Source organism: Callithrix jacchus, chromosome X (genome assembly GCF_049354715.1).
Source record: "Callithrix jacchus isolate 240 chromosome X, calJac240_pri, whole genome shotgun sequence".
NCBI lineage: Eukaryota > Metazoa > Chordata > Mammalia > Primates > Cebidae > Callithrix > Callithrix jacchus.
Window position 1 is genome coordinate 81,791,591 of NC_133524.1, and position 12,142 is coordinate 81,803,732.

Below are 12,142 nucleotides of genomic sequence, written 5' to 3' on the forward strand. Positions count from 1 at the left end.
ATTTGAGGATAGAGAACTGTGTCAGAAACATCACATCCTTTAAAGAAACAAAGATACAAATCGCTATGGGCCAAATTATGTACCCTCAAAGTTAATATGCTAAAATCCTAACTTTCAGAACCTCAGAACATGATTGTATTTATGGATAGGGCCCTTAAAGAATTAATTAAGGTAAAATGAGGTCATATGGGTGGGTTCTAATCCATTATGACTGACATCTTTATAAGAGGGTGAAATTAGAATACCTATACTCACAGAGGAATGACCACATAAAGGCACAGGGAGAAGACTCATATATAAGCTAAGGAGAGAGGCTTCAGAAAAACCACCCTGCCAACATCTTAATCTCAATCTTACAGAATGTAGAATCTTGAGAAAATACATTTCTGCTGTTTAAGCCACCCATCTGCAATTATTCGGTTAGGGTAGCCCTAGCAAAGCTATACATGGTATATAATCTTAGTTGATGTTTGAAAAGAAAGTTCTTACTGTGAAATGAAGATTTAATAACCTCCAAATATGGACCCCTAGTCTTTCTACACTAAATAACAAATCTGAATCTGAGGCCAGGATCACTATGAGTTAAGTTGTATTATTTGTTTGCAACCATAATCACTGATATACAGAAAAAGTATGAAGGCTCAACCACAACCAAAATATTATGCTCTGACCTCTATAATCTGTGATCATCTTTTTAATCCAGAGGGTCAACAGTGCCGTAACACTGGGAAAACAGATTGTTAAAGTATAAAATGAACTGTCAAAGCTACTATTGCTCCATTCATTTGAAAACTGATTTGCTTAGGAAGATGAAATCACCTGTTAATTGAAAAGAGAAAAAGCTGATGACAACCTAATAGCAATATACTATAACTCAGTTACAACAATTTTCATATGACTGTGGAACTAACCTCCAGAAAACAAATCAAAACAAAATAAGGATTTTTAAAGCCCAAACTTTTTAGTTTTTATTTAACAATAAAACATCCACGTATTCAAACATTTGCTTTATTCATAGGTATACAGGCCAGTTTGGTGAAAATATCACCCTAAAATTCAAGAGGCATTTAGTTTTGGATCTGTTGAAACATATATGCAAAGAGCAGCTTGATATACCCTTCTTATTCAGTAAATAATCTGGGGTCACTGAAAACCATGTCAAATATTAGCATACTCTGAAAGAAAGCTAAGGGTAAATTACACCAATATAAATGTCAAATGCCATGAAGGTGAACTAAGCATGTCAAAATGATGTATACAATGGAAGGTATCTGCAGAATACATAGGTGCCTAAAAGTTTGCATTGATGACTGAAAATCAAAGAATGGTGGCAAACTAGTGACCACTTGGTTTGGTTTATTCTACTTAGAGGGTCAGCTCTTTAGTTCCCTCATCTACAAACTGGCAATAATACCTATTCTATTTATTTCAGATCTCAGTTACAAGGATCAACTGAGAACTTTGGAAAACATAAAACATCCATAAAAATTGAAGTTACTAAACTTATTTGTATAGATGCTCCTGGACTTACAACAGTGTTATGCCCCAGTAAACCTATTGTAAGTTGAAAACGCACTTTCAACTTACAGTGAGTTTATCCAAACATAATGTTGTTGAGGATCATACTGAATATCACTTTTGCACCACTATAAAGTTGAAACTCATAAGTTGAACCATCCTGCGTTAAAGACCCTCTGTACTACTTATCTTTGCATACCTGATGGTGTGGCACAACTCCATTTAATAGTGGCTGACCAACATTTTTTAGTTGAACAATAATTATTCATCTGAAAGTTTTGCTTATTTGTAGGACAAGGGTTCCAATATTTTAAGTAATTGAATAGAAATTAAAAGTAAACATCAGCATTGCAGTAGAAAAATACTGAAGCATAGTAAGGCTAAATGTACATCAGAATGAGAAGACAAACAGAGGAAGAAAAAAATCCACCATCTAGGAAGAAGGCATTCTCAGCTTGAAATAGTACCTAACTGTGGTTCCACATGAGTCTTAGTAAAACACATTGTAAAAATGTATTTTTTCAAGAATTCTTATTAGATACATGTGAAGAATGCTTTATAAAATAAGAAATTAAGGGTTGAAAATATTAGAATATCAGTTTTGTTTTTCAAAATATACATTTTCCATTAAGTATGACATTTATATCTCTGCATAATAAAAGTATAACTCACTTTAGAGACTAAACACGTTGCTGAGCTTACAGTAATATAATCAACAAAGAATCTAATTCCTAACTGAAACCTCTTTGAAATTTTTAAGATATTGATAGCATTAAAAATACATATTTTATTTCAGGAAAAACAGATGCTGGGTACAGTTTTAAAAATAAATACAAATCGATCATAAACTACCAAATATAAGATAGTTATGCTTATTTTGACAACAAATAAAAAATTAACTCACATGAACCAACTACTAAAGGAGACAAATCATAACATACTTTTTCTAACCTTGACATTGTTGAAAGAAGTAGGAGACTAGTTGGTGAAATATGGTATCAGATATAGTTTATCAGTGGCCCATTACCTAATACTTACCATCATAGAGCAGTTTCTACAATCCTACACTATTTTTAAATAATTAAAAGAAAAAGCTAACCACAAAAAAACACACAGCAATCATGAAGAAAAAAATCCTAGCTACATATTTAAAATTTTTAAGGGACAAATACATATGGTGTTTTCAATCACTCATATAGTTTTATTGACACAAATTGAGTACTTCAACCACCACATGCCCAAAGTACATGGTTTCAAGTGCAGATAATTCAGGCCACAGATTAATCAAATCCTTGGAAGTGATTCTAGGTCCTTTCGTCTTCAAAATTTCAGACCCTACCTTGTAGCCACTGAAGTTGATTGCATAAGATAGATCATATAAATAACTAGCAATGTATATTTTTATTGCCTTTCCACTAAAAACTGAACTTCCTGACTTACCTTCTATTAAAATTATGAAGGTAAATATTTGCCAATCACCCTGTGTTATGTGTCCTTCAGTTTATGCACCACACACACTGCTCCCCTGTGTTGTGAGGCATGATATCTTTGTGAATTTATTAATGCTACAATATAATAAGCAGCCTTCTCCGCTGCCTTTAATAGTTCCTTATATTGCTTATCTTTTAAATACTAGCAACATTAATATTACTGTGTATTAGTCCATATGATCTGTAGATAAATCTCTAGATAATGGTCTTGATAATTTACATTTAATTATACTCCAAATTAAAATATATTATTAATATTAAGTAAACTGCAAAAGCTACGAAGACAACATTGTATCTCTCAACTTGTCAATCAAAATAAAAAGTGTCATAACATGGTTACTATCTGCAGAAATAGTTACATAGAGCATTTCAAAGGAGAGTTTTGGACAAACCCAATTTAAATCCCACTGGTGGTTTCTACCTGAGCTAATTCCATGTATGAACAAATTTTGGTGGAGAGGGCATCAATGTTGATTTTACCCTCAACCAAATAGAAAAAGGATAATGTTCTCCTTATCTCTTATTTCTTTGGGTCTACACAGTATATCTGACCTAAAAGGCAGCACACTACCCTACGTCTTGATTCTGCTACTAGTTTTATCACCTAGTATAAATCACAAACTCTCCAGGTTTCAGTAGAGTAATCCATACAATGAAGTATTATATAGTATCTCTGAGGTTCTTTCCAGCTTAAAAAATCTATAACTCTATGAAACTATCTATAGAAATAACAACCATAAAAGAACAACATAAATGGAGATGTTGATTTAGTCAGACTCTTCCTAAAAAGCTTAAGAGCACTCCCTGTAAAACTAGACCTTGTAAAATAAGATTCTAGTATATAGGCATTACATAGAATGGTCTAATGGCTAAGCAATTTTTAAAACTAGTTAGAAACTTCTGAAATAATTTACACGTAATCCCTTCTAAAAGCCAGGAAATTGATATTAAATGATTTCAAGTTATGCTGATATAGTTCAATATTTTCAAGTCAGATACCCTTTCTACCCTGAGGTTGAAGATAATCTTCTCAAAGGATTCTATATTTAAGCATTATAATTCAGTTACTCATATACTGTCAAGTGAAAACTTTAACCATTACATTTAAAATGGGTCAATTCAAAAGCAAGTAAATTATGTCTCAATAAAGCTATTTATTTTTTTAAAATGCATGCATAAGTATTTCTGTCAGGAAAACCTGTCCTGTATTTTAAACTGCAGTTGAGTTATTACTAATTCCATTTGCTTACGACCAACTTACCTGAATATGTTTGTTTTGATAGGAGCCTTTCTCCTTTCCCTTTATTCTTTTTCCTTACATGCTAAAAATGTGGCTTAATAAATTAACATAAATACTTACATGACAAGAATCTGCTTCTCCCTCTTCCATTGGCTCATCAACCATTTTAAGACCATTTACCTGAAAAACATTATTCAAAAATTGAGGTTCAAGAGTATTAAAAAAAGAGTGATAACTAAGAAAAACATAACTCTAGGCATTTTCTTCCACAATCTAACAAGATCCACACTTACTGAAAAACAAAAGGACAAAGGACACATAGAAATACTTAGAAAAGGAACACTATTAACATGATTCCCAGATTGTCCTTGAGAAACTTTGATTTCCAGAGCTTTATGCTTCATTTCTTATTGTTTAGAGCTCTGCAATAACAGATAACTAAGTATATAACCTAAATATTTTCATTAAATTGCCCCCAACCAAGTATTTATAAAAGGAAAAAAAAATGCCACAGAAATCTACCATGGGGGTATATTCAAAGCGAATTAGAATAAGAATAGTTTTATATAATTGCACTGTTGTGAATTCCTCTTTCAGTCAGTTCAATTACACTGCATGAGATACCATACAGAAGAAAGGATAAACTATAGGATAAAGATGTAAGTGATCATGTAAACAAAATAATGAACATGCAGAGCTCAGTAGGCAATACTACTCACTCTTTAACCACTAATTCAAGAAAAAATAAAGTAGAGGGCTTAGATCAACAGTCTGCAAACTATAACCCATGAGCTAAATCTAACTTCCTGTCTGTTTATGTAAAAACTTTATTAGAACACAGTCACAGTCATTAGTCTCCATCTTATCTATGGCTGCTTTTGCACTACAACAGCCAAGATGACCAGTTGTGACAGAGACCCTATGCCTGCAAAGGCTAAAATATTTCCTATGTAAACCCTTACAGCCTGCCAACCACTGATCTGAGATGTTTGAAAATCAGGCAACAGAAAGACAACCTAGATAAAAAGGATTTTTACCACTGCCCATTTGTAAGTCAATAGAAAAAAAAAGTAAATTAGAGTTTCTTGTGACAGTCAAATGAAATAAACTCATTAAGCCTATCTCTCCCCGATTATAAACTAAAATACCTAGGTAGAATAGAAAAAGAACCTACCCAAGGGCTCTGAAAATGAAACAATAACAAGTGAATTAGGGAAAATCAAAATATGAAAATTAACTCTGATGAATTCCCTAGGTTTATTTTCCATCTTTATCTCCTGAATTTGACCAGAGAAGAGACTGAATCATGAGATAGCACAGTAAACATCAACAAAAATTCCAAGAAAAATCCCATTTTCTGTACAAAGGACCAGGAAAAGACGTACTTTTGAGCCTGTAAACATAAGGAGAATCCAAGATTCCCCATGCACACTTGTTTGATGTTGAGTTCATCTGCAAGGCAAGCCCTGATCAAGAGAAAAATCCATCTCTCTGGCCAGAGAAAGCAGGAAAAGAGGTCTCTATAATAAAAATGTGAGGGTAATCCCTCTTAATTTTTTTTCACTCTCTTCTTTACTTCACCCAAAAGGCAGCTCCAATAGTGTAAAGTTATGTGAAAGCATAAAAGGCTAAGACTCTGAAAGAAGCTCATATTTCTGTCCAACAGAAGAGAATAAAGGGCCCATGGGAATTTAAGACTGTGGAAGAAATCAGAGAGGACAGAATGGAAAGAGCAGATCCCCTAATTCTGTATATGAAACAACACAAGTTCTGGCCACAACAACAAACTGCATGTGTGCAGAAAGGACTAAAAAAAACACAACAAAGTCTTTTAGTACAGAACTACAATATCAATCATTGCTCAAGTCTCATACTAACCACTGATTTAGCACATCCAATGAGTGGCACATGCAGAGTACTGACCCAAACTCTCTGAAAACTGAATTAACATTAGAACCATTATCCAGAGAGGGCAAGACAGAACTTCGGAGTCAACCTAACTATGTAGATTGCCTGCTGAATCAAACAAACAAATCAACAAGTAACAACTCCAGGATGGTGAACTGTCTGACAAGAATCTTAAAGCAGCTATTATAACTATGCTTTTTTTAAAAATTGTACTTTAGGTTCTAGGGTTCATGTGCAGATCATGCAGGATTGTTGCATAGGTACACACATGGCAATGCGGTTTGCTGCCTCCATCCCATCACCTACATCTGGCATTTCTCCCCATGTTATCCCTCCCCAACTTCCCCACCACTCCCGCTGTCCCTCCCTTGGCTCCCCACCAACTGACCCTAGTGTGTGATGCTGCCCCCGTGTCCATGTGTTCTCATTGTTCAACACCTGCCTATGAGTGAGAACATGCAGTGTTTGGTTTTCTGTCCTTGTGTCAGTTTGCTGAGAAAGATGGTTTACAGATTCATCCATGTCCCTACAAAGGACACAAACTCATCATTTTTTATGGCTGCATAGTGTTCCGTGGTGTATATTTGCCACATTTTCCTTGTCCAGTCTATTGTCAATGGGCATTTGAGTTGGTTCCAGGTCTTTGCTATTGTAAACAGTGCCGCTATGAACATATGTGTGCATGTGTCTTTATAATAGAATGATTTATAATCCTTTGGGAATATAGTCAGTAATGGGATTGCTGGGTCAAATGGAATTTCTATTTCTAGGTCCTTGAGGAATCGCCACACTGTCTTCCACAATGGTTGAACACTCCCATCAACAGTGTAAAAGTGTTCCTATCTCTCCACATCTTCTCCAGCATCTGTTGTCTCCAGATTTTTTAATGACCACCATTCTAACTGGCATGAGATGGTTATGCTTTTGTGGATAAAAATAAACATACCTGAATGAAATAATAAAAGGTTCTCAACAGAGAAATAGAAACTATTAAAAAAATGTAAGTAATTCTACAACTAAAAAAAATAATATATGAAAATTTTTAAAAATGGATAGGTTCACTAAAAGAATGGAGGTGGCTGAAGGAATAGTAAACTTTAAGACAGATCAATAGACATCATCCAATACTAAAGAGAGAGTGAAAATGATGAAAAATAAACAGAACTTCAGAGACATATAAAATCCTTATCATTAACATCCCATAAAAAAACAGAGTAGTACTGAAAAAAATCCCTTAAAGAAATAAAGTAATCTCATTCATAGGAAATAACAAAAATAGCAAAATATATAGAGAAAGAAAGCACACTAATGGTTGCTTAGAGCTGCAGTATTGAGAGATGAAGGTCATAGCTAAAGGGTACAATATTCCTTTTTGATGTGATGAAGAAACTTTAAAAGTCACTGTGGTGACAGTTGTACATGTGTGTGAATATAGTAATTACTGGATTGTATATTTTAAATGGGTGAATTATATGAATTATATCTCACTAAAGCTGTATTTTCAAGATAAATGATGGCAGAACATTTCCCAAATTCGAAAAAGCATGAATTTAAAGTTTCAAAAGTTCAGTAATCTCTAAACAAAATAAAATTTTAAAAAAACACCCCAAGACATGTCTTAATTGAACTACATTAAACCAAAAGAGAAATGGGGAAAAAATATTAAAAGAAGTGAGAGAAAAAAACACATATTATATAAAGGGGAACATCAAACTGGATGACTTCAATTTTCTCATAAGAAATAATGGAGACCAGAAAACAGAAAACATTCACCTGAGATCAGTAGAAACATATTAAAACACAAATCTGTACCTACATTTTTCTAGCAGCTTTATTTATCATTGTCATAAATTAGAAACAATCAAGATGGCCTTCAACTGATGAGTAGATAAATAGAATACTACGTTTTACTCATCAGTTAAAAGGAGAGAACTGTTGATACTTATAACAACATCGATGAATCTTAAAAGCATTTCTGCTAACTGAAAGAAGCCAAATCCAAATCCAAAAGGCTAAATATTGTATGATTTAGCCTAAAGGATAAATATTGTAAGATACTCTGAATAAAGCAAAACTGTAGGGAGAGAACTGGTTCAAGGAATTGGGGGTAGAGGAAAATAAATATCACTCAGCAATAAAAAATGATAGTATATTGATACATTCAACAACATGGATGAATTCCAAACACATTACTGCAAATAAAAGCGGCAAGATTCAAAAGGCTACATTCTGCAGGATTCCATTTATATGTTATCCTGGAAAACATAAGACTAAAAGGAATGGAGAAAAAACTAGTGGTTGCAAGGAGTTAGGGAGAGGGGAGAGGTTGACTACAAAGAGGCACCACATGGGGCAGAGAGAGAGAGAGAGATATGAAACTATTCCTTGTCTTGATTGTGGTTGTCGTTACACAACGCTATACATTTGTCTAACCTCAGAATCCTACATGAAAAGGAGTGAAGGAAAAAATGGAAATCAATGGACCCATCAGTCATTATCTTATTTGATTTTTCTGTAACATATCACAGGTGACCACTCTTCTATTTAAGTCTTTAGCTTCTGTAATATCATACTCTCATCTTATTTTACTCCAATTTCTTTTACTATTTTTTTCAAGATCCTTGCAATACTGTAATTCCTCAGCAAATGGACTAGGATACCTTCATATCCCACTCCACATTCTTTCCCCAGGCAGCTAATTTACTGACATGACTCATGTTTACTCAGAGACTAACTCTGAGTTCCTGATCCATACATCCAACTGCATACATGACATCTCCACATGTTTATATCACATGTCTCTCAAAAATAACCAATATAAAAAGGAATTGTTGACCCCCTCCTTCTTATCTGCTCTTTCTTTAGGGTTTCCCATTTCATTAAATGATAACACCATCTACCATCTTACCTCAACAAAACAGACTATCAGACTATGTGGGATTACAAGAAAAAAATTGTCACAGATTAATTGTAAGCATAGAGAAAGAAGAGCATTCAGAAAAACAGTCCAGAAATGAATATTAAGACCGATTCCTGATAATTAAATTTTTAATATAAAATGACTCTCAGAATTATCCATAGAAAAAAATGATTATGTATAGAAAAAGGATTATTCATTTAAAAAAGAGAAATAGTGCTTTCCTCTGTTACCTTAGTTACTGGTTACTTCCTATTCATACCATCTTATGACTAATTTATCATGAAGCTGTGGGTCTGAAGGAACTAGAAATAAAATGAATGTGAATGAGTCAAAAAGATCACTCTATCCTGGAAATCATTTCAGTCACCAGAAATGGCCTTTAGAAACAGAACACTCCATAACTCCCATCTCATCTATCCTCGAGGTTCCAGGTTTTCAATATGAGAATATTCATCCTACAGAGAACCACAGTTTGTATTCATTGATACTTACTAAAATTTAAATCATTTTCATCCATATAAAAACAAAAATATTTCCTGAATTCTGTCACAATAAATCTTCATTTCAAACATACAATTTGTAATTTGAAAAGATAAGTAGGCATGCTGCTTTCCCCAATTAAGTGCCAAATGGGAGGAAAAAAAATTCTACATATGATTCTGGAATGTTTATCAACAACAATAATGGTAGTAATAATTTACTCAGATATTTCAAGATCCAAGAGAACAGACTCTCATATCAGGGCTTAGAGAAGAATACTTCAAAAATTTTTTTCACGTTTTTTAAGAAAAGACTTAAATAAATCAATTCCAAGTAAGCTGGACAAACAGAAATATTAAACTGAGCTGCTGTACTCATCTGATCTCAGAAAATCACATAGGTCACTTCAAACTGATTGCTTTCTTATTACTATTGACCAATGCGACTCATCAAGGAAAACTGAACTGAGAAATTTTTTAAAAATCCCTTTCAGATCATTGGAATTGGAGGTGGTATGGGATAGTGAACATAAGAATATATATAGTTTAGTAAAAGAGCTTACTGTTATCTATGATAATACATAAACCTGTTCCTCAATGTTACACAAACGGAGTAATTTAACAGAGCTTATAGCTTGGTGCCGAAAGGTATACTGAAACTTAGAGGTAGGTCCAAATCTAACTAGAATAAAATCTACTTATTCCTTATTTGTGTGCACCTCTGAAGAAGTAGAGAGATACACATTTTTGAAGACGATAGTAGAGAAATACAAAAATAAGAAAGAACTAGATAGAATAAATATGGGTGATGAAATGATTAACAAAACACACAGGACATTAGTTTTCACAATAAATTTGACAGTATTATATATTTTCAAGTAGTCTGTAGGATCCCACAACCTAGTTTAAAAAATAATAATCAGCCAGGTGCAGTGGCTCATGCCTGTAATCCCAGCACTTTAGGAGACTAAGGCAGGTGGATCACCTGAGATGAGAAGTTTGAGACCAGACTGGCCAACATGGTAAAACTTGGTCTCTACTAAAAATATAAAAATTAGCCAGACGTGGTGGCACATGCCTGTAATCCCAGCTACGTGGGAGGCTGAGGCAGGAAAATTGCTTAAACACAGGAGTTGGAGGTTGCAGTGAGCCAAGATTGTGCCACAGCACTCCAGCTTCGGTGACAATGAGACTCCTTTTTCAAAAACAAATAAAAACCCATTATATTTATTTAGTATCTAATGTTAAAAACATATTTAAGAAGGTGACATTCTAAAGAAAATTTCTCTATCAAATAAGCTTTACATTTACATATTAGTCACTGACAGCTTTTGTAAAGAAGAGTTCTTCAATTCAATTTTTTTACTTTATTTAGATAACAGAAATAAATTAGAGCTAAACATAAGGGTGGGTCCACATCTACCTAAAATAAAGATCTGGCCAGGTGTAGTGGCTCATGCCTATAATCTCAACCTTTTGGGATGCCAAAGTGGGTAGATCACCTGAAGTCACGAGTTCCAGACCAGCCTGGTCAACACAGTGAAAGCCCATCTCTAATTAAAAAAAAAAATTAGCGAGGTGTAGCAGCGTACGCTTGTAACCCCAGCTACCCAGGAGGCTGAGGCAGGAGAATTGCTTGAACTCGGAAGGTGAAAGTTTCAGTGAGCCAAGATCGTGCCACTGCATTCCTGCCTGGGTGACACAGTGAGGCTCTGGCTCAAACAAAAAAAATCTATGTCTGTATAGTAAGCCCAGTTGAGCAATGTGCTGTACACTCTAAGGTGGGCCTCCATGATCCTCACCTCTTGCTGTTAATGCCCTTCTATCATCCCCATGCCCTTGAATGTGAACATGGCCTATTGCTTAATTTCAACCAATATAATATGGCAAAGGCAATGAGATTTTACATATATGATTACATTATGTCATATAAGACTCTAGAGGTTCTGTTTGCTGCCTTGATTGAGGTAATTAAGTGACCATGTTGAGAAAGTCCATATAACAAGGGACTATGGCCATCCTCTAGGAACTACAGGCACCCTCTAGGAGTTGAAAGCAGCCTCCACTCAACACTCAGCAAGAAGCCAGGGCCCTCAGTCCTGCAACCCCAAGGAAAGGAATTCTATCAAGAATCTGAAGGAGTTGAAAAGTAGATTCTTCCCCCAGTTAAGCCTCCATATAACAATGCAAAACAGCTGAAGTCTTGATTAAATTTCTGTGGGACTCTAAGCAGAGGACCCAGCTGACCCACTTGTTGATTATCGCTTTGTGGAGCCCTAAGCAGAGGATCTGGTTAAGCCATGCCCAGCTTCTGGATCCATAGAAACTGTGAGATAATAAATGTGTCTTGGTTAAAGCTGCTAAATTTATGGTAATTTTTTTGCAGCACTAGGTAATACAATCAAAAGTGTCTATGACTGAAAATTCTTCCCTAAAACATACTTTCCAGAGACAAGTTTTACAGTTTAATACTTTTAAAATAGATCTTTAGTTATTAAACTCACATATTTGTTCTCATTTAGTAAGCATAAAACTGTATACACTAGTAAGTGACCTAGGAAAAATGATTAAGTAGAGCCAAATTTTT

General features: G+C 34.4%; 1 protein-coding gene across 9 annotated transcripts in view; it reads right to left on the reverse strand.

Annotated features, from left to right (window-relative positions):
* RPS6KA6 (ribosomal protein S6 kinase A6) overlaps nt 1-12,142 on the reverse strand; it is a 132,888-nt gene that overhangs the window by 104,101 nt on the left and 16,645 nt on the right. For all 9 annotated transcript variants that reach the window (XM_078363086.1, XM_078363085.1, XM_078363083.1 and 6 more), the window contains one exon: nt 4,369-4,428. Coding sequence is in view for 7 of the 9 variants with exons in the window: in XM_078363083.1 (XP_078219209.1) it covers nt 4,369-4,428 (60 nt within the window). In the remaining 2 variants the exon portion in view is untranslated. The remainder of the gene's footprint in view (nt 1-4,368; nt 4,429-12,142) is intronic.